The following is a 21428-nucleotide window of genomic DNA, read 5'->3' on the forward strand; positions in this document are numbered from 1 at the left end:
TACGCTGGCTCCACAAAAAAAAGTTGAGATTGAGGATCACTAATCACGACTGATTAGTCCACAGCTAATCGCCAGGAATGAGACTTGAATAAGTGAAGAAGAATGAGAATGCATGAGCTGACCCCAGGACTGAGGTCTGTGTATTTAGCAATAGGGAAGCTTGGCATGGGCCTCAACCTGCTTCCTATCGGGCAAGAAGTGGATTCAGAGCAATGGTGGCATGTGCACATGTATACTAGGTATACCAGGTGTATGTTTGTACTAAATATACCATGAGGTGTATGCCAAAGTATGCACATACACATCACACACTCAAGGCATGTCTGCATGTCATTCCTGGGATACTTGCCACATCCCTTAAAATTCTGCCTTACTAGAAAGGCTGAGGAGCTGCCCAGTGGGTTAGGAAGCATGGCATCCTAAAGGACAGCAAAGCAATCTGAGAAGGAATGGAAGAAACACAACCAGAGAAGTGGTCCCTTTTGCTCTAGCTAGGCCCCCGCTCAGCAGTTTTATACCCGGGTCCTGTTGTCTTTCTCAGGGTCTGCTTGGACAAGCTTTCACTGCTTCTCAGATCCTGAGGGTAGGATAGGTCTAGAGAGGAGAGGGGTGAGACCTGACAGGGCTCATCAGAATGTTCCGGCCTTGGGTGAGCCACTGCCTCTCCTTAAACCCCATGAGCACCAGGGCCAGCAATAGGGTTTTCCATATCCCCTGAGCCCCTGCCCCTTTGGGAGATGTTCCTGCCAGGCAGAGGGTGGGACACAGCCACTGGACAATGCCTCTGCATGCATCAGGTAGGAGTGGGAAGCCTATCTGGGCGAAGGGCTCTTAGACCCAGTTGCTTTACAAAGCACAGGCTCCCAACTTTTCTGCTGGTTATCGCAGGATCTCATTCATCTCAGGTTCCCCTCCCAGTGGCATTTGCTGCATCCTCCATAAAGCCAAGCCAAATCACAGGGAGGCATGCTCAGGAAGTGGTGAGCAGCAGAAAGGAAGACAGGCTTGGCTTGCTTGACTCAGATTCTGGAGGTTCTCACAGCAGTTGCAGACATTCCCAGTGGGTGGGCCTCTCAAAACAGTGGAGATTCGCACCATTCTGACCTCCGTGGTTAGCCAAGGCAGGGGTACCTCTGTGGCTATACCTGTGAGGCCACCCTGATCAACTCTGGCTGAGAAATGAAATGTATCATTAATCTAATGATGATACCAGAAGAGTCAAACGATTGCAGTCTCTCGCTTTTTGCTCCCAGAAAGTGCTGGGTGCCCATGGGGAGCAAGAGTGCAAGGCTAACAATTATATACTTTTTCTTTACTCATCTAATGAGCACTGATACATACAGAGAAGCATTTCCTTGGCTAATTAGTCGGTCAGCAGTTGCTTCTTCAGCCCCCATGCTGAAAAAGAGGCAGGAGGAGATATAATAAATACAGACAGGGTAGTTAGATGGGAAAATATATTCTGAGTAGCTGAGTGATCTGTAAGCACCCCCGGATGGAGATATATAAATATATATCTATATATAGCATACCCACTGACCTGTCCCTATTTAATTAGTATTAAAGTTAAAACAAAATTTCTAGTCAATACCATTTAGCACCTTCTGTCTAAATACTCTACCTATCCTTGCTCCTGCTTTGAAACTGATTAAATCGCTGAAGACTTGAATTACTTTTACTACTGGTTTTAAGGTTGCAGAATGGTTATCTCTGACAGAATGGTGGATGTTGTTCTCCAAAATGTGCAGCATGGGATACGTGCAATCCACAGCCGTTCGGTTCACTGGGAAATGGTCCACGGACCTCAGTGTGATATGAAATGCACCCATGGCAATTAGGACGTCTGCTCATTAAAATGAGAGCATGCTGTAAACGCCTTTGCCAGTGTGCCTTAGACAGAAATCATGGGGGGAGCTCATTTAAAATGTTGAGTAGATTTGCTACCAGGTCCTGCAGTACATAACTAACAAGAACATTTCCTTATGTGTGCCTCTAGGGGCATAAGCTCACACGCTTGAGAAAACTGGGGCTAAACAGAGAAAACCATCATATGTCATTCTTAAGGAAATGTAAATTATTAACAATATAATTCTGCTGGAAGTGGTTCTAGTGCAGCTTTGGTCTCAAAACACAGTAACATTGCAAAAGTTTGCTGAGTGTTTCCAGACTTAAATGGGAGGTCTTCAATGATGCAGGAAGCATGTGTGTTTTCTGCTTAAATTGCCGATCTGGAAAAAGAGTTTTACATGGAAAATAATTTTAAAATGTGGGGGGGGCGGTGAGGTAAAGACTCCCACCTGATGTGTCCAGCATTGCAAATCCAGCCCCTAGACTGGAGTGTGGCAGGATATTTTGTCTTTTTGACTTCCTACCTTAAGATTCCCAAATGGAACATCAGAAGGAGCCACCAAGTGCTTTGTATAAGTGTAGTGCTGGGAGGAATTTTTGCAGTCTGCCAGCTCAGACTGTGTTGAGCTGGCAGCCGCTGGGACTCCAGCTACGGGGACAAAGCAGCAGTAGGAGCAGCAGATCCGATTCAGGCTACGGCTGCCAAGCGTAAAGCAAGCCGGTCTCTTCTGTCCATGGGTGCTCTTGGTCCCTTGGGAGCGGCTGGCCAAGGGGCCAGTTGTGGTCCTTTATGGGTCTCGCTGCCACTCCTTATGTCCAAAGGGGGCACATCTAGGCTACAGGTTTTGCTCAGCATGTCACGTGCAACATGGATGTGAAACTAGTGTAAGTGGACACGGTGTGCACCTTTGATGGCAGTAACAAGATGGCCCTCCCCCTTTTCACCACCAAAGCACACAGTCTGGGGTTTGGTGAAAGGTCAAAGATTTATTTGGGATTTAGGAACAAGTCCAGAGGTTGGTCATATTTGGAGCACCAAGCAATAAGGAATCTAAAGTTGCAATTTAGCAGCGAATGACAAATAAAATAGAAAATACACTCTATTTTTCACAAGCCACCTGCTTCTTTGAAGATCTAACTTCCATGGTGAAATTCTCCTGGTTCCTCTGTTAGGTATTCCCTTCCCCCAACACACACCCTTTTGGTGATATCTGTAACTGGACACCTCTACTAAAGAAATGCCTTGGTGCTGTCTTCACTGGTACCTACATCAAGCTCTCAGTTCTTGGCACAAATGCCCTTGGTCCCTGTACCAAGAGAGAAATATCCCAACTTCCTTTTCTCCTTTGATCCCTCCTCCCTCACCTGGGTGGTAACTCTAGAAAAATATCTTACTTTTTGTCTGCTCACTGTCTGGTCATGGCTCCTCTGCAACTCTGAGACGGACTTTAGAAAATGCTTCATCATGTACTTTGGCAGTTTACTCTTCAGTAGGTTTGTTAAATGAAGGCCCCTGGCCCTGAGAAGGCCTCAGTCCGTGCATCTGAATTGCAATGCCAGCATGCGGGAGACAGCCATCTGCTTAAGCAGAGACCTGCAACTGTTTGAGACCGTTCCTTTGTCTTAGACTACGGAAAAATGGAGTTAGCGTGGCTTGGCTGAATGGTGTCACTCAGGCCATTCCAAGTCAATCATAACAAGGGTGTAACAGATACGTAGATTACAGGTCTTTAACAGATATATCTTCACCAGAGACATATTTCAATAATTGAAAAAGTTATTGTAAAGAACTTAAGAATCAGAGCGCCATAGGAATTTGGATTTCACTGGAGCAAAGCATTGTTCCATCTAGTTCAGCATTCTCTGCCCCAGAGCAGCTCTCCAACAGGTCCCAAACCCCCTGAGATGTGTCAACTAGAAATGCCAGTAATTAACCCAAACACTTAAAAAAATTAACCCAACATATGCTCTGCCCAGGTTTAATTTCCCCAGGCTTTCCAGCACATCACTGAAATTGCTTTTAATTTATTGTTTTAGGGTCTGCTGGTTTGGTCTTTCACATTGCTGTGTTTATGCAGTTTGCACATTTTAATTGTATGTAGTATTTTATCATTATTAACGTTGTGAGTCACTCTCAGAATTTATTTTTCTAACAGAAGGGTGTCATATACATCTACAAATATATAAATCACATCCCACTCCCTGCGTGGACCAGGGACAGGTTGGATCACTTAAGTGCCCTAATGTGGCCTCATTAACACCACCAAGTCAGTCAGTCAGTCTAGCTGCAGAAAATCTCATATTATCATGCTCACCAGTGGGGTTATGGTAATATTTTAAATGCAGGCAGCGGTGTAAACCATAAAAAACCCATTGGCACATCGTCAAGGGGAGACCAAAAATGCAGTAACTGTGTCGATTCATATCAAAAAGCCATTTCTAGTAGTTTTCTTTCTCAACAGAAGCAAGTCTGTTAAAGTTAGTGGTTCTAAATTGCCCATTTAAGCCCTAGCCACCTCCAAATAGTTTGTATTACAACAGAGACAATACAATAATTTGCATTTAAGGGTTGAGTATGGATTGAGTGTAGGTTGTCATTGAACCATGGGCACAGCTGTCATGGTAAGTCAACAATGAACAACTCATAAAAAGAACCAGTGGTTTGTTACTTTGTTGTAAACTGTGGATTGTTCACCACGGTTTGCTCTCTCAGCTAGGTTGAGCTAGCACAATAACTCAAGTTTCAACCACAAATGGAGAAAGTTCAACCACAATCCATTCTCAGGTCGTACTCAACCCTTGAATGTGGGTTATCATGTCATTGTTGCTGGGTAAACCAATCTCTCCCCAGCTACTGAGGACTGCAAGTCAGTTCAGAGGGAACAGGGAGGTGGTGACAGATGGCAACAGCATCCTTGCTAATGCAAGTATGTTGTTGCTGCGACCCCGGAAGCCCCAGCTCTACTGCATCACTGCTGTTGTCTCCTGGATCACTGACCAGAAGCCTCAACAGCAGTTGGCAGAACTGTGCTGAGAGCTGGAACCATCTTCCACAGTCCCACAGGCAAGGCACTTTCCTTCCGCCTCAGCCCACCACCATGGGGTTCTAAAGATGGGGTACAGGATTGCCTCCCAGCAATGCAAGTGCTGTCCTATAGGCATGCTTGACATTCTTATTCAGGGAGTAGGCTGCAGCTGTGCCGTAGTCCCCATTTGTAGAACAGGATGGGACCCTAGCAAGCCTGGCCTCCTGAGCATAGCAGCTCCTGATTGGTTTGTTGTCTTATCTCCGGGCCTTGTGCACCACACTGCTTCTGCTGTGGCTGTTCCTGCCAAACGAAGGATGGGAAAGCACTTGTTCGTGCTTCAAGATCAACCCTACAGAATCCTTAGGGGTCAGACTCCAGATTTCTGACAACATCTCCAGGTGTTGAATCTGCAACACCGAATCTGAATAATTGACTAAGAAAATGCATGTCCAAATACGAGGTAACATCCATCCCATTTATGTCCTGCCCCTCTTCCAGGGAAATCACGGATGCATTCATGGAATCGTACTCTTTTAATTTCCCAGCGACAAAGGTAGCCTAGGCAAAGCCACTCAGGGAGCTGGTCCATAGCCTGCCCCAGGTGGGATCCATGCCCAATATAATTGTAGCAGTTTGTCTGGTTTTTTAAAGCATTATAATTTGCCCCAAACCCTTCTCCAATTTTGCTCACAATAGCAAACACCATGTGCCTAAAGCAGTTGGATTCCTGAGCATTTGCTCAGGGAATTTCTCACAATCGATAATAAGGCTGGTTAAAAAGACCACTCCACATTCTGAAACGCTCTGATTCATAGCACCACTAAGTGATCCTGTGAACGGCCCCCTCCGTTTCTCCTCCCTCTCTACTCACTGACAGCATCTGACTTTAGGAATTCATTTAGGAGTCATTTATTTATGTAACTGCTTCTTCCATAATGCAATATTCACTGACTGATGTTCTCCTGCCACATGGTGGTGCTTTGTGTGTGTATGCTGTAGTGGTGATTGCTACAGTCCATATACAAAGGAAGCAACCAAAGGGGTGGAGCCCCAAACATTTACAGAGGGTGACATTTCTTGCACTGTTCAATAATTTAAAGGCAAAAAGAAAGGAAATCTTGAGGAATTCAACTGCATTTGCTCTCTTCACAGCCATTAACTCTGCTGCAGAGCAGTGTTTCTGGTTTGGGTTTGACTTTACAACCAGGATACTTAAAAAAAAAAAAGTGGGGAGGGGAAGTAGGGCTGTATGATTATTGTGCATTTACTTAGAATTCCCTTTTCTACCGGCCAAAGGTTACAAGAGCGCAGCCCGAAATCCCGCGAGGATCAGCTTTACTTTACCACCGCAATTGTTGCATAAACACTGTGTAATGGCTCTTGGCTTTCACGGAGTTTAATGCATGGCTTCTTTTCTCATGCAAGCCTGATTAGTTGCCAACCCGGCTGGTTTGAAGTGAAGCAACTCGGCCCGCCTGCGAGTTCCGAGCCGCTAAATCATTCGCCGTGCGACCAACCAGCACATTTCACGCTCTTAGTTCAGTTCAAGGGGTTGCCACTGCCGCAGCAGCCGGAGGAGCGGTCGCCCCCCGCCCCCCATCTTCTCCCCTCCCTCTTCTGCTCCCGGGTTCCTTGGATATTGGATGACGGCGCTTTCTTTAATGGATACTTCTCTCCCCCCTCTTTAAAAGCTCGAAGCTGCTGCGTCTTGCAAATGATTCCTTGATGCCGTCTGGGCAGATTGATCTCCGGGTGGCTGGATGCGGGCTTGCCGCCCGCGCGTGTGTGTGCGTGCGTGCGTGCGTTTTGTTGTGGTTCATGCAGTCCTTGTGGGGAGAAGCGTGAGCGACGTGCCACAGCCGCACGGAATGTGGGAAGCGGCGTTTTTAATTGTCGGGGGTTGCAAGTGTGTGTGTGTGTGTGTGGCGGGGGAAGCGGGCGAAGGAGGCGGGAGGCGGGCGCCTGCTGCCTGTAGTTGGGTGTGTGGCGGGTGGGCTGCGGTGAGGGGATGCTTACCTGGCTGGGAGGGGTGATGGATGGTGGCCTTCCGCCGCTCCCGCCATGGATAATGCAGAGAGAGAAACTGGTCCCTCGGCGGACGGGGGCGGGGCGGGCAGGCGCGGGGAAGTTCGCGCCGCTGCCACCCGCTTCGGGCCTGTCCTCGGAGGCGTGGAGTTGGCATTTTCCACGGAGAGGGAGGGATGCGAAGGGGAACACACCGGAATGAATTCCTTCTTCCAGCTGGAGAGAGAAATGCATGCCCCTGCTGCCGGCATGCCTCGTCTCCCTTCCGCATTCTGTGTGCGTGCCTGCGTGCGTCTGAATGAAGGAAAGGCGCCGTCAAAACAAAGCCAGACAAAACAAGAGATTTTTTAAAAGCCTGATATAAATAAACAAACAAGCCAGCCAGCCAGCAAGCAAGCAAACGCGCGTCTCGACAGTCAAGGCATGCACCTGTGTGCACGTGGAGTTGGGGGTTCGCCGGCTCAAAGAACGTGCGGGGTGGGGGGCGCCGAGGGGGTGGGGATCCCTAGCGCCTTCTGCCCTAAGGGACAACGAGCTGGCAAGCTCATGAGTCGCCTCCTCTCTCCCTGCCCTTCTCTCCAAGGCCCGGATCCGGGTTAAAAGGATCGTCGCTGCTTCCAAGGTTGGCCCCGGGGCTGGGAGGCAGGGACGGCCTTCGGGCTCCTCAAGATGCAGCCCGTCACTCCACGCGCCGTCCAACGCGGATCGCGCCGCTGCACCAGCTCCCCCCTTCCGTTTGGCTTCACACTCCTTCGGCCGCGCCCGCTCCGCGGTTCTCTCGGGTCATCTGCCCGGAATCCCTTTTCTCCCCAGCCCACGCCCAACATTCCAATTCAGATCCACCATGGAGCGAAAGCCACGCGAACTTTTTAGCCTGGCGAGGGCACATTCTGCCTGCGAGCGGCCAGGGCGCCCCAAGCCCTCCGAGCCCCGCAAGCGCAAGGTGGCCACCCGGGCGCGGCGGACACCACCCCGCGTGGACACGCGGCCGCCGGGCGAGCGGAAGGAGGACGTGGCCCCCTGCAGGGCACGCCCTGCCCTCGCGAGCTGCGCAGGCCACAGGATCGGGGGCAAGCGAGCCTCTCCGCGTGCCGCGGGAGGGGGCAGCGGGGAGCGTCGCAGATCGTGCCCGGGCAGCCGCAGAGACACCCCCCCAAGCGCCGCACACACACTCGCAACATTCGCACATGCGTGGTGACCGCAGACAACTTCCACATGCCCGTGATGTACGCCCGGCTGGGAACCTCATGCGATGAGAGCGTGCCGGCTCTTGCGTCTGAGGGAGCTCCGGGCCCGCGCAGACGGCGACGGCCGCGGCGAGGAAACGGAAGATGAAGCCGGAGACGCGAGCCGCCTTCCCGCTGCTGCAGATCCGGCGAAGAGTTCTCGACAGGTGAAGCAGGTGGGGCGGGAGGGTTACCTGGCTAGAAGTTGCGGGTGCCCCCCGGCCTTTCCCTCCCCCCGCCTCCAGCGCTCAATGCGGCTCGGGCGGCGGCTTCCCCCTTGCATCCTCCGCCCGCCGGATGGTCCCCGCCAGCGCCCCCGGGGTGGGGCCGGGGGCAGCCGCCTCCGCGGTGTGCGCCTCGCGGAACGCGGAGCGAGCGCAGCCTCAGCATCAGCATCTCTCGCTCCAGCTGCCGCCGCCGCCGCCGCCGCCGCCTCCCTCCGAGGGACCTGCATCCCGCTCCTCCAATCAGAGGCCGCGCTGCCTGCGCCACGTGACCCCGGCGGGCTGAAGGGACCTGCTGCTTTCCCAACGCCAGAGGGATGCGGGCGGCAGAGCTGGAGAGGAGGCAGCGGCGGCTTGGCTGCGAAGCGCCTTGACTCGCTTCTCTCCAGCCCAGCCCAGCCCAGCCCAGCCCAGCCCGACCCCTTATGGCAGCGGCTGCTCCAGCCTCCTGTTTCTCTTCCTCCTCCTCCTCGGCCGTCCTTTCTCCTGACGATTCCCGGGCTGGGCCAGGCCCCTGGATGGTAATACCGCTGCCTCTGCTGAAACTCTCAGGATCATCATCGCTGCCTACCATCATGCCAGGACTTGAGTGCTTCTTCGTAGCCTGCTGCCGGCTGGGGCCCCCGGGATGCTAAGTCGCGCCCCTCCTCTTGCTCCGCGTCAGCCCGAGACCGATCCGCTTTGGGGAGCTTTCCTCTGGCTGCTGCTGCAGAGTTGAGTTAAGAAGTCATGGTGTTGTGGGAATCTTCCCCAGCTCGGCAGTGCAGCAGCAGCAGCGGTGGCGGCGGCGGCGGCAGCAGCAGCTGGACACTTTGCGATTGCTTTTGCTGGTTGCTCCTGCCGGTGATGTTACTCATCATAGCCCGACCGGTGAAACTTGCAGCGTTCCCTACCTCCTTAAGTGACTGCCAAACGCCTACTGGGTGGAATTGCTCTGGTAAGCTAATGGGGGAAATGGGGCCCCGGGAAGTGGGGAGTGGAAGATGTACGGCAACCTCCATCCATTGCTAACCGGAGTCTTCTTTAAAAAGAGACTAAGAGATGGGAGACCCGAGGGGTGGGGTTAAGCTATCTCATTTTTAAAGCGTGCATAGGACTGGTTGGAAAAATCACAGATCGCGTTTGATTCAAAAGGAACGGAATGTCTGGGCAGCAAGAGCAAAAAAGTATCCGTACATCTTTTGCCACTTCCGTCTCCCCTTAATGGCTTCTGCTTGAAATTGGCTCTCTAGAGTGATTTCTGTAGTTTTTTATAGCCTGGACACAATTTGGCAAATTGATCAGGTAACGGGCAAAGGGCAGATAATATTTTATCCTCCTCTTCCTCCTCCACTTCATCATCATCATCGTTTGAAGTATTAAAAGTTCAGCAGCAGGAGATACAGTGAGGGCAAATGCAACAAAGCAAGTTGTGACTGGCTGAGAAGCACAGATATCTTGCAAAAAGTGCACTGGAGCTACTCCAGCTCATCTTTCCAAGAATCAGCAAGTCTAATAACCTCGGAAGCTAACCCCCCTCCCTCCTGCGCACACACACAAACACACACCTGTCGCTATTACAATGCATTTTCATTTCTTTTAGTGTTTGGAGTGCCTAAACTTCCTATTTTTTTTTTCTTTTGCGCTTCACTTAAAAAACAACAACAAAAAATGGCTTGTTTCTGGAGAGAATGTAGGCAGAAGCAAAGTGTTTATGTCCCCAGTTCAGACTGGACACAAAGAGGCAAAGCATATGATCAAAAATTGACTACTGAATTCTTTCTTTTCCTCCTCCTCCTGTAGGCTGTGGTGAAACAGGCTTCCTTCTTCCTTTCCCTTATTTATCTGGGCAGTTTCAGCCCTGCTTGAAGTGGCTTGCCAGGAGCAGTCCAAGTGAAATGTACTAATTGAATAAGGAAGAGATGGTGGAGGGTTATTGCCTCTCTCCGTCAAATGTCTTTTCCTATGATCATCCTCATCCTCAATAGGTTAATTGTACTTCTGTCTGGAGTGTGTTTACCATTGTGCAGAGCTTCCCACACAAGCTGGGTTTGCAGATGCTTCTGGGAGTCTCTTCTTTTCGAAGCCTAATCTCCATGTATCTTCTTTAAAGAAAAAATGTGTTTACATCTATATCTACTCAGAGAGGGATTGCCAAATACACCAGCAGGATTTTGGTGCAGCTTATCATTCACTAATACTAGTGTGTAACTCTGTGCCTTTAGATTAAAAAAAGTATACTTCCTCTCTGTATTAAAGGTGGAGGAACAGATCCTGCAGGATAGACATTAGAGCTTACTATTTCCTCCTATTTACTGGATTGGTTTTATTAAGTCGAATCTGAATGCAAAAACTGCAGGGAAGCCAATACTTCATCATCTTTCAAACCACAGGAACCTTTACAACAGATACAGCATTTAGCCCAGTACTGTGGCTTTCTGCCGTTGAAACTTAAAGCATTTCTGAAATTAGCTAGGCTATGTAACAAGAACGTCATGCTTCAGTGCAGTATCTGTCTCTGGTATGTAAGTCATTAGGAGCAAGAAGTCACTTTGGTTCTATGTGTGATGCTTTAATTTTTAATATAGCTGCAAACGTGATGAGGATTACGAATAACATCAACATCTTGATGAATTGGGGAGCCTAAATATGGCTGTTTTGCTTTAGACTTTCTGACACACCCTCAGAGGAGGGTGGCAACTAGCTGAGGTCTGAAATCGGAGCTGGCATTCCTGAGCTGAATCTTCAGCCAGATCTGTTAGCCTGCCTGTCCAAACTGGAGGAAAGGAGCTGGGCTGTATCTGCAGCGCTGTGAAGAACCTGGCACCCCTCCTATTAACCTGGAGGTGATCCATCTTCATTGGAATCAGACAGCCTATCACAAAAAGCACACAGCCTGTTTATCTTTATTATTAGGGAGCTTTGTTATGTCACTGCCTGGAGAAATTCCCATTTTAGACTTCAGACCTGAAGATCTGATGGGGAGGGGTAGGGAAAATGTGCTGTATTCACTTGCTTGGTTTTGAGGAAATGGAATCTACTTTCACAGAGAAAGAAAGAAAAAAAGAAAGACAGACAGACAGACAGACAGACAGACAGACAGAAAGACAGGGGAAGGGGCAGGTAGAGTAACTGGTACTGCAAACTCCTTGCATAACAGGAGCAAGAAAAGGCAAAGTGGAATGAGAAGCCAGACCTATCTAGATTGCTTTTGCTTCTTCAGGAAGGTTAGGTGTGCCACATACATTAAAAATCAATTGCCCTGTATAATTTGCCTCGAAAGGCTGAACCTGACAGCATTTTTCTCGTTACATTTGAGGTTATGATGACAGAGAAAATGATCTCTTTCTCTGCGACACCAATACCTGTAAATTTGATGGGGAGTGCTTAAGAATTGGAGACACCGTGACTTGCGTCTGTCAGTTCAAGGTAAGGAGATTGATCTCTCATTCCTTAATTCATTAATGAGAATACAAATCAGGGATCTCCCTTTACAACCCATCACTTGGCAATTTATTTCTCTGCATGCAGAGAAGTCAGAGTGAAAACCTGGCAGCAAGTCTAAAGAGCTGGCAGGACAGCCAACTGGTGTCAAGAAGATAAAAGATTCTCTGGGAAAATGTAGATACTCTTTTTCTAAATGCCTCTTTAGGGTCTGCAGCGTCAGGTTGTGCATGCATGGTTTAACTACCGTGGCCTTTTAAAATCAGGATTTCCTGTCCTTTCTAAATTCTGCCAGTCATACAGATGCTGCTTTATACGTTTAGGAGGCCACTGCTGTAGTTGCAGGAGAGTTGATTTGTAAGGTTTGCAAAGGCTGCTTTTATGTATCAAAGGCACTCTAAAATGGTGTTTCATTGTTTTTGAAACAGTGGTGCTTCATTCCTGAAAAGGAAACCCATTCCCAGTTAAATCCCTATCTAAAATTTAAGAAAGTTTAAATACTACTATAACTGCTTGAGTTCTATTAATTTTAAGGAACCAGTCCACATTTTTTCAGTGGCAAATATTTTAACTGGAGTTCTCTAGGTGTTTTGGATTGCTGCTCCCATCAACGGTCAGGGGCTATGCAAGCTTTAGTCGAAAACACCTGGAAAGCAGTAAATTGCTTACCCATCATCAGACCAAATAAGGTGGATTCTGCATATTACTGATACCTGGAGGGAAACATTGCTTGGACTTAAGTCCCACTGACTGCAGTGGGGCAGCTTTTCTCCATGCATATACAATTTCTTTGCATAAAATGGCTTATACCCACATTTCAAGTGGCGGTTGGTGACTCTAATATCAGAGGTGAACCCATTTCACCACACTGGTTAACTCCTTTGAAGTTCGGATTAAGCCCAGAGAGGATACATTGTCCCACTGATATTACAGCCACTGAACTCCACTGCCCCATTCCCAAGCAGATCCACACTAGATTCTGTGGAAGGCAATGCAATTTACATCCAGATTGGGATTTGGAGCTGAGATGCCAATGGAACATGAATGGCAGTGGCATAGTTTCGGGACTACCTCTCTACATGCCAAATAAGAATTTATTTTCTTCCAGCAAGCTGCCTGAATATATTTTGTTTAGATGTTCAAAGAACATCCTTGCATATTTTAAGAGGCACTCAACCTGTACTGTGGGTGTGCGGTACACTTTCAGGTAGACTCATGATGGCAAACCCAGCTTTTCTCCTATGTTTTCTGTTGTATCTAGTTTCATGAGAACAATCACAAACAATTCCCTGTTCAATATCTCACCGTATAGGCACTGAAAGTATATTATGAGCTTTTAGCCAGATAGGTACTCCTTTGAGCATGATATGATGTTTCATAACCAGTGGCTGATCACTTTTCAAATTAGACATTGGAATTATTAAAATCATTCTGTTCTGCATATAGCCCTTATTTCTATTTTGCAATGGCTACATTAAAAAAATCAGACATCATATTTAAGGGCATGTTCTTGTCCAAAGGCAAGGGAAACAAAAGCACACTGGAGAGGTCTAAACTAGAAACCTTAGTTACTTGGAAGTTGCTTCTTTTCATGCAATTGATTTAGTGCCCTGTCCTTGCATCTCCGGCTGGTGGGCAAAGGAAGCCAATCCAGTGCCATCAACAGTGCAAATGAAAAAGACCCAGAGTACACTTAGTTCCTTTTCATGTGGCTCCAGTTTGGCTTTCACAGTTGGCTTCAACTTAGTGAACGCTGGAGAACTTTCATAATGGCAGAGAAACCAGAAGCTCTTCCACAGAAGCGAACGTGGTTGCTGTACGAGGTCGCTTGTCTGAGCCTTCTCCAGCACTCCAGCTGTGGTGGACTGCAACGGCCTGCATTCCTGGCCATGGGCTGAGGGGACTGGAAGGCCGGAACATCTGGAGGGCACCAGGGTGAGGAAGGGGCAGGGCTAGCATCTCTAATTCTCATGCCGAACAGCAGATTGAAAACTGTGCTAAGTGCAAGGGAGGGGAAAAGCCTCAGCAATCAAAGATAAAGGATGAGGCTCTAACTCAGTAGAAAAGGGTCTTGGCATGTTGTGCAGGATCCAGTGGTGCATTTGCAGAGAGATTGGCAATCTCTCTCTCTCTCTCTCTCTCTCTCTCTCTCTCTCTCTCTCTCTCTCTCTCTCTCTCTCTCACACACACACACACACACACACACACACACACACACACACACACACGATCACACATGTGCACAGTGCTGAGTTTCCAACAAGACAGCCTCCAGCCTCCCTAAAAAGCTATGCCAGCTGCCTTGGAATTCATCCTCCTAAATCTGGAGTTGGGGGATACCGGCTGCTGCCCCTGTAGTGGAGCAAAAATCTGTTCCAGGTATGGTTGCCAATCAGTCAGGAAAAGTTTACTGCCCTGTTAGGAGAACAGGAATTAACAGGCAGAAACCAGGAGTGAACGTTTTTGTGGTATATAGAGACCAGCATTGCTGCCTGCTAATTAGTGCAAATCCAGCAGCTGTAACTAAAGACAGCACTACAGGGACAGGTTCAAAGGCCGGCTGTAACCCCTAATTCCAGGACTCAACCCTGTTGCAAGCGACAGATCACAGGCCTGAGCCCTGGGAAGTCCTGGCACTACTTCAACCTCCTCTCAACCTGTGCTGGAAAATGCTACTATATAGCAAAACATGCTGATGAGCCATTTGTGTGCATGGAGAGAAGAATGGGGCATGCCAGGGAACTGTGTGTGAGCGATGCAGTCGGTAGAAGCTGGTGCACCCAGTGATGGTATCATGACCAGGCTTGTCCCCCTGCAACACTGATCCCAAGCACAGTAGTGTGCGTGGGTATGCACCCAACCCCATATAAGTGAATGGGAAAAGGATGCGCATGATTTGATAACATGGCCTCCCCCGGCACTGCACTCTCCAGATGTTTGGGACTACACCTCCTAGCAGCTTCAGCCAGCAGCACCATCTGATGTGCTAGAAGTAGCCATTCAAAACATCTGGACAGCACCAGGTTCAGGAAGGGCGGTCTAGGCGAAAAGTCTTTCCTTTCACTGGCCATTCCGGTTTCTGGAATGAAAGGCGGGATCTGCCCTCCATTCCATTCAGCTGTGCCTCAGATCTGAGCTGGAGTTTACTCTGACAATAAAGGCCTTTGGGGATGTGACACCACTGTGAGACAGAGCCCTGGAACTGGCACTGCATGTGTGGTTTTTTTGTATAGCACGTCTCCTCCAGGCTATTCAGGGTCCTCTGACACTGAGTACAGAAAACAAGTCAAGGTGCATGGATGAATACCATGAGATTGTATTGCTCGGATTCACCTTCGGGATAAAGTGGGGAACACACTCAGTGCATTTGCAAATTGTTGCGATTATGGGAGGCTGCCTCATGCTGAGTCAGACCATTGGCTCTTCTAACCCAGTATGGTGGACACTGACTTCCAGCTATAGCTCTCTGGGGTCTTTCCCAGCCTGACCTGGAGAAGCCAGGAACTGAACCTGAGCCCTTCTGCCTGCAAAGCAAGGGCTCGGCCAATGAGCTACCGTAGCACCTTGCAGGTATTGCAGCTCTAGTCCTAATACTGGTCAAGGTACACGGCCATGACTCAGGCTGTCCTCCTGATACAGACCGGCCTTTATGAAAGGCTCCCGAAGGCAACAAGAGCATAAGCCACAGGCCAAATGTCCTGCACAAGAAGTTGCTGAAGCTGAAGCCACATTCGCTCTGGTCCTCCCTGGAGCGGGCCTCAGCCCTCGATGCTGGTACCCACCACTTACTCCTGACCTGGCACCTACTTCAAAACAGACAAATGTGGGTCGGTTCTGGGGGTCATGTCAGGCAATAGGACCTAGCCATTATTTTTCAGTTCTTGTACTTCCATTTTAATTTTCCACAGTGTGAGTTTACTTAAGGGCATTGTAGGGGAGGTAAAGGGGAGGTAAAGGGCAGCTAGACCCAGCCCTGCACAGCTGCTCTGGGGCAGACCAGCATCACTCTTAGGTAAAGCCACCAGTAGGAAGGCCCCTACCAGGGGGCATTTTTCACAGTACACCCTCAAACCCCAAGTTGGTCCTGGTTCCCTTTGACTGAGTAAAGATAATACAGATAAACCGAACTCAGGTGAAGTATGGGTTGTCTTTGGACTGTAGGTTATTGAACCTACCTTGCAAACAAACCATGGGCTGATAATTATGAACAATTCAGTTCACAGCCCAACAAGAAATTATGTGTTTTCTTGATGGGTTCTTAACACAGCTGAGTTTTGACAACATCATAAACTATATTTCAGCTACAGCCCATAGTTCACAGCAGAGGAGTTGTTAAATGATGTGCTTCAGGGCATGAGTGCACAAAGGTTCTTTGGGGTCTTGGGTGTGCAAAGCTGGTGGCACCCACACACAGTTCCAGATTGTCCCTGGGCCAGATCCAGTTACCTTTATCCAGCCCATATGGCTTGAGAAGCAAATGGAGATATGCAGAACCACAAGCAACCCACACAGTCCTTTTCAGAGGAGCTTCTTCTCTACTTCCACTTGTACAAGGAGATTTTGACCAGACACACAGAAAGTTCCCACTCCATCATGTCCTGTAATCACAGGATGCTTGTCTGGTGACTACTATCCTATTTGCAGAGTACAGCCCACTGCTTGAAGAGCTGACAGAGCCGAGTCCTCCACTGAAATGGGTTATCTGTAGAGTCTAGGTCTACTTTAAAAAGGAAGAACCTTAAGATATCCCAACAAGGGACAGCAGGGCCCTTGAAGTGACCTGCCAGCAGTTGGCATTGGTTAGCTCACCTGGTCACAGTCTTCCCCATTAGGGTGAGTTGCATTGTCTTTCTCTTTGAAAGACAATAATTATAAATGAGTGCATGTGATTTCCGTGCAAGGTTGTGTCCTCGTTGGTCTTTGTGATTGCACTGTGTAACTGGCATCCCAAATTGATTGTGCTGGCTGTCAGCAGGTGGAGCTTCTTTTGTAGAATTCTAGATCAATGGTTCCCTGAACTGTAAATGGAGCTTGAGCTGGAGGCCAGGAGAAGAAGACCTCTTGATTAAATGGTAGAGAAAATAGAGGGGAAAGCTAGTTAGCTAACAAGCTGTGTAAAGGTCCAGGTGTTTGTGTAGGTCATTTTGTCTCTTGCTGTTCTTTGAATGAATCACAGAACAGTAGAGTTGGAAGGGGCCAAGAAGGCCATCAGGTACAACCCCCCTGATGTTGCCGGTCACCAATTTATAGCATCCCACTCATGAGATGCCTTGAATTGTCATAACTCTGAAGAAGCGAAGAAGCCACGAAAAAGAAGCCTGAGGAGTTCACTCTGGAGGCAGCATAGGCTAACTTGGAACCAGTTTGCTGTGCAGCAACACCCAGGAAATGTTTAACTCTATGTCATTAAAACCTTTGCTTATTGAAGTGTTAAAGGCACATGAGTAAGCTAGACTTCTCTGCAACTTTGCTTGGCACTGGGAAACCTGCATTCAGATCTCAGCTACACAGTTCATTGGGTAGCCTTGGGCAAGTAAGAGTTTCTCAACCTAGCCTCCCATGCAGAGTTGTAAAATAGATCTGAATTCTGGGGGAGAAAATGAGGTACAAAATGAACTAAAGTTGCCAACTGGCCAGTAAAAAAATAAAAGGAGTGGAGTGAACTATTGTAGGTGTTGGCACACTCTGGAGAAATCAGCAGCTGAAGATTTTTCACAGTATGGACATAAATGTGATCATTTGTGGATGATCAAGAGGATGCCAGAGGCCCAGGGGTAAGGGCTAATTAAAAAGTTAGCACCCTAAAACAAGCTGTCTGGAATTGGTATATATATTGGTAGACAAAATGGAACATGTTGTGTTGATTTAATGGACGTGAAGAAAAGGGTGTCGTATGAATTCTCAAATCTATATTTTGATTCATAGAGCTGGTGGCAGACTAATTGTGGCCCCAGAAAATCCAGGCCCTCACAGCAGAGCTACCCTGAAATCAGACAGGTCAGCTTTTCCCAATGTAGCGTCCACCAGATGGGTTGCTTATGGTTCCTAACCTCCCCAGCCAGCATGGCCATTGATTCATGCACACCAAGACAACCTGAGGCTATTACATTTGGGAAAGCTTGAGATGACAGTCTCCACCCAATCTTAGGCCAGGTGGAAATGAAAAGAAATTGCCATGAGGAAATGGGGGAGAGGCAGTTGTCCAGAAATCCTTTCCACTTCCAGGGTTTCAACCGGAAAGTTTCAGAGGCTGCCACCTGGACTTACGATGATGGTGGCACTGGAACTGACAGCCCCTCCTTCTTTGCCCATGAGCAACCAGGGGTCCGTTTAACCTTGGGTGCTGAGAAAAGAATGAGGATGGCTGTGGAGAAGAATAGGTAAGCATGGGACAGAGTGGTCTGCCTGCCTGGGCACCTCCACCCTTTTGACCTCTGCCCTTCCCCTCACCCCTATCATTTCCAGGATCTCATGAAAACACAGTTCTTTCTCATGGCTGCCTCCCCTTTTCTGGTATAGATTGTGGCTCTTTATAATATGACATTCTTGCTTCTATCATGATTAAATCTAATAACTATTAAAGCTGTCCAAAACACAGTGCCTGCCAGGTGTTTTGGAATACAACTGCCCTCATCCCTGGCGGTGGGCCACACTATCTGGGGCTGGTGGTCATTGTAGCCCAAACATCTGCAGAAGATGCAGCACTGGGACAGGCAACTACCTCAAGCCTCTGGAGTCTGTGCCTGGCACTAGATTTGCAGATCTGTCACCTGCAAAGGTGCTGTTGCCACTGGTAGTTTGGCACAGTCAGATTCATCCACTGACCTCTGCAAACACCCAGCATAACAGGCATGCAGTGCCCTTTATCCTTAGGGTAATTTGGCAGGCAGGGAAATTATGTCACTATAGCCAACAGTTAACCTCTAGCAAAGGGTTTGTGGCACCAGTTTGAGCAGTAGCATTGAAAGGGATCAAGACAGAAACAAACCAAGGGCCATTTTTGCAATTCCATTGCTGTGCTTCTCCAAACAGAGGCAGGGAAATATGGTCCTTTGGACCACCAAGGTCCTGGGATCTGCAGAGTGAAGACACTTTTCATAGGGCTATTTATGGATCATATTCTTAGAGCTAAATAATCCTTCATAAGATGGGCTAGCTGAGACTAAAGCTGGTTTCTTCCATCCATCACTATCTCCTCACATACTTTCCGACCTCCGTAGCATTTGTCCCCTTGATGTTCAGAATCTTTCCCTCCCCGACCTGCCAGTGATACATGAAGCTGTTAACTGGGGAGGGCTCCTCATGCTTCTGATAAAGTCGTTCTCATCCATGACAGTTTATGTCCTCCCTATCCTGCCCCCCCTCTGCCGCCCCGCCTGCCAAATGTTAGGATCCTATACAGTCAGACCTAATGATGTCATTTTGCTAGTGCAAAGATTCTACTCTTTGCAGAAGCCCATTTTCACCTGTGCTTGGCTATCAGGCCCACTGCTCTGATTCCAGCGGCACAAGGCACAGGGCAAGTGGTGATGGCCTGATCTGGCTATGTGTGGCTTGTGCTAATTATGCAAATAATCCTGCTCGTGGTTGTGCCTCCACTAGTGGAGCCGCACCCACTCTTGTAATTGTCCCGCTCATCAAACATTGAGTGTAATTCATTGTTTAAGGCGGCACGAGGCTCTCTTGCCACAATAACCCCCCCCCCCCCGAGTTGGCTGCCCCAGTAAGTTTGGGGACATCAGTACATGGCCTCCTGTGAGTTTAAGTCCCAGAGGCCTGACTGACTTGCCTACATGAGGGCCAGCCCAACATGTTCTGCTGCTGCGTTGAGGACAAGCCATCTCTTCCACTCGGCTCTGCACTGCACTGCAAAGCAGTGGAATGGCCCGGGGGGTGGACCTTGGGGCCGAGACCTGGCCCTGTGGGGTGTGTGCGGGGCTGCATTCCCCATGTGGAGAATGGCAGGTGGTAGAGGATGCCGGAAAAAAGGCTCAGCATCAGCCTCTGAGCCACGTGTTCACTCCATTGCCCTCACGGATCGACACTGCTCATCACAGCATCCTTTCATCTTTTTTAGACATGTTTTAGAGGCAGGGCGTAGCCAGCCAGCATGTGCATGGTTACAGACACTCATTTCATTCTTTTTATTCTACGATACTTTATCTGGTCCTGCCACAAAATAGCACTTATTCCAAGTGAATGCATTTCTCGGCAGGGCAACAGAAGCAAACTCCAGGTTTTATTCCTGGAGCCATCCTTTGAATTTAAACTGCAAAACCGCCTGTGCTCAGAGTCTTAGTTTCTTTTTTAAAACTTTCTCTTGCTTTGTTTGTTTTTCTGTCTGCCAGCAATGTAGAAGCAGCCTTAAAGGACGGAAGGGCAGCTGGGGTTGAGGGAGGAAGAGCAACGTGAGGTGCTCATTTCTCAAATAAAATAATACAGTGCCCCCCAAAGCCCCTAATCCCCAGAAGACCATTAGGTCAGGCACTAAAATGATCTAGCTGCACCCCAGTTCAGAACCCAACCTGCCCAGCAGCTGAAACTTTCTTTAGCACTAGTGATGAGACCTGCCGTGTGCCACACCTGAGGGCGGCAGGCAAGGGGAGAGGGCCGTTCGGCAACCTGAACGGCACTTAGGGCTCCGTCTTCCCACATCTCCCTGCTGCTTCCCACTACCCCACCAGGCCCCACTCTGCAAAAGCCTCACTTCAGCAGACAGTAGGACAGGTTGTGGCCTGCATCCTATCCAGAAGAGTTCTTAAATGTTCCTTGAGCTGCCCACAACAGCTAGGATTAAGCAGCTATGCAGTGATTTTAATTTGAATTATTTCAGTTTATCCTTCAGTGTCGAAGCTTGTCCTTGAAAAGTAGCAGGATAGAAACTGAAGTAAGAGTATATAGAATAGTGCTGCTTTTTAAATGTTTCTGCAAGTAAACATTTGGAGTCTTTTAGTATTGTAGAAAAGAAGCCTCGGTGTTTGAAGCTCCGTTGCCTCTTCCATAGTTAAAGCACTTCTGATCTGTAACACATCGCCAGTGTCTAATCCTATCAAAGTGGCCTGCAAAAAATAAATCCTGTTGACTTGAAAGGCAAATTCAGATCAGACTGTTTGGGATTGCTTGGATGCGTTCTGATCCCTCGCAAGAAAGGCCTTCGTCCCAAGAAACTAATTTTTGCTATTTGGTAATTCTGTGAACAGATAGACCACCAGGCACCCACTGAGTCCGTACGGTAAGGGAGTTGCATTTCTCTGCAGAGCACTCATTACACATCTGCTTCCCAAAGAACAGACGCTCGCTACTTCTTCTTCTTCTGTTGGAGAACAGTCCTATGTGTTCATTAGGGCATTAATTCTTAGTAGCCTTCCTTTCCTTTCAGACCTCCCTACCATCTGTAGGCTGGTTTATGAGTTTCAATGGAAAGGAACAAAGCAGGATTCCTGCATCACATCAAGACTGTTGCTGAGGTGAAGATAATTTTAGTGAATGAATGCCTGCAGAGCCCTGACAACCTTTCAAGCACACATGCATGCTTTCACATGCCCGAGAAGACCCATTTTGGGAAGGGCAATTTGGAGTGGGGGCGAGGAAGTGCATTCTGGCCTGTCGCTGCCCTGCCCTGAAGCAGAGGGGCAGCCAGGAGTCGTCGTGTG

The 21428-nt window shown here is 48.5% G+C and overlaps 1 protein-coding gene across 1 annotated transcript in view; it reads left to right on the forward strand.

The window, feature by feature from the left end:
• Positions 1–9081: 9081 nt before the first annotated feature.
• The window catches only part of TMEFF2 (transmembrane protein with EGF like and two follistatin like domains 2), a 241161-nt gene continuing 228814 nt past the window's right edge, over positions 9082–21428 (forward strand). The window contains exons 1-2 of the mRNA XM_044432148.1: positions 9082–9289; positions 11651–11760. Coding sequence (XP_044288083.1) covers positions 9082–9289; positions 11651–11760 — 318 coding nt within the window. The remainder of the gene's footprint in view (positions 9290–11650; positions 11761–21428) is intronic.

This window comes from Varanus komodoensis, unplaced genomic scaffold (assembly GCF_004798865.1).
Source record: "Varanus komodoensis strain SLA01 unplaced genomic scaffold, ASM479886v1 scaffold23, whole genome shotgun sequence".
Lineage (NCBI taxonomy): Eukaryota > Metazoa > Chordata > Lepidosauria > Squamata > Varanidae > Varanus > Varanus komodoensis.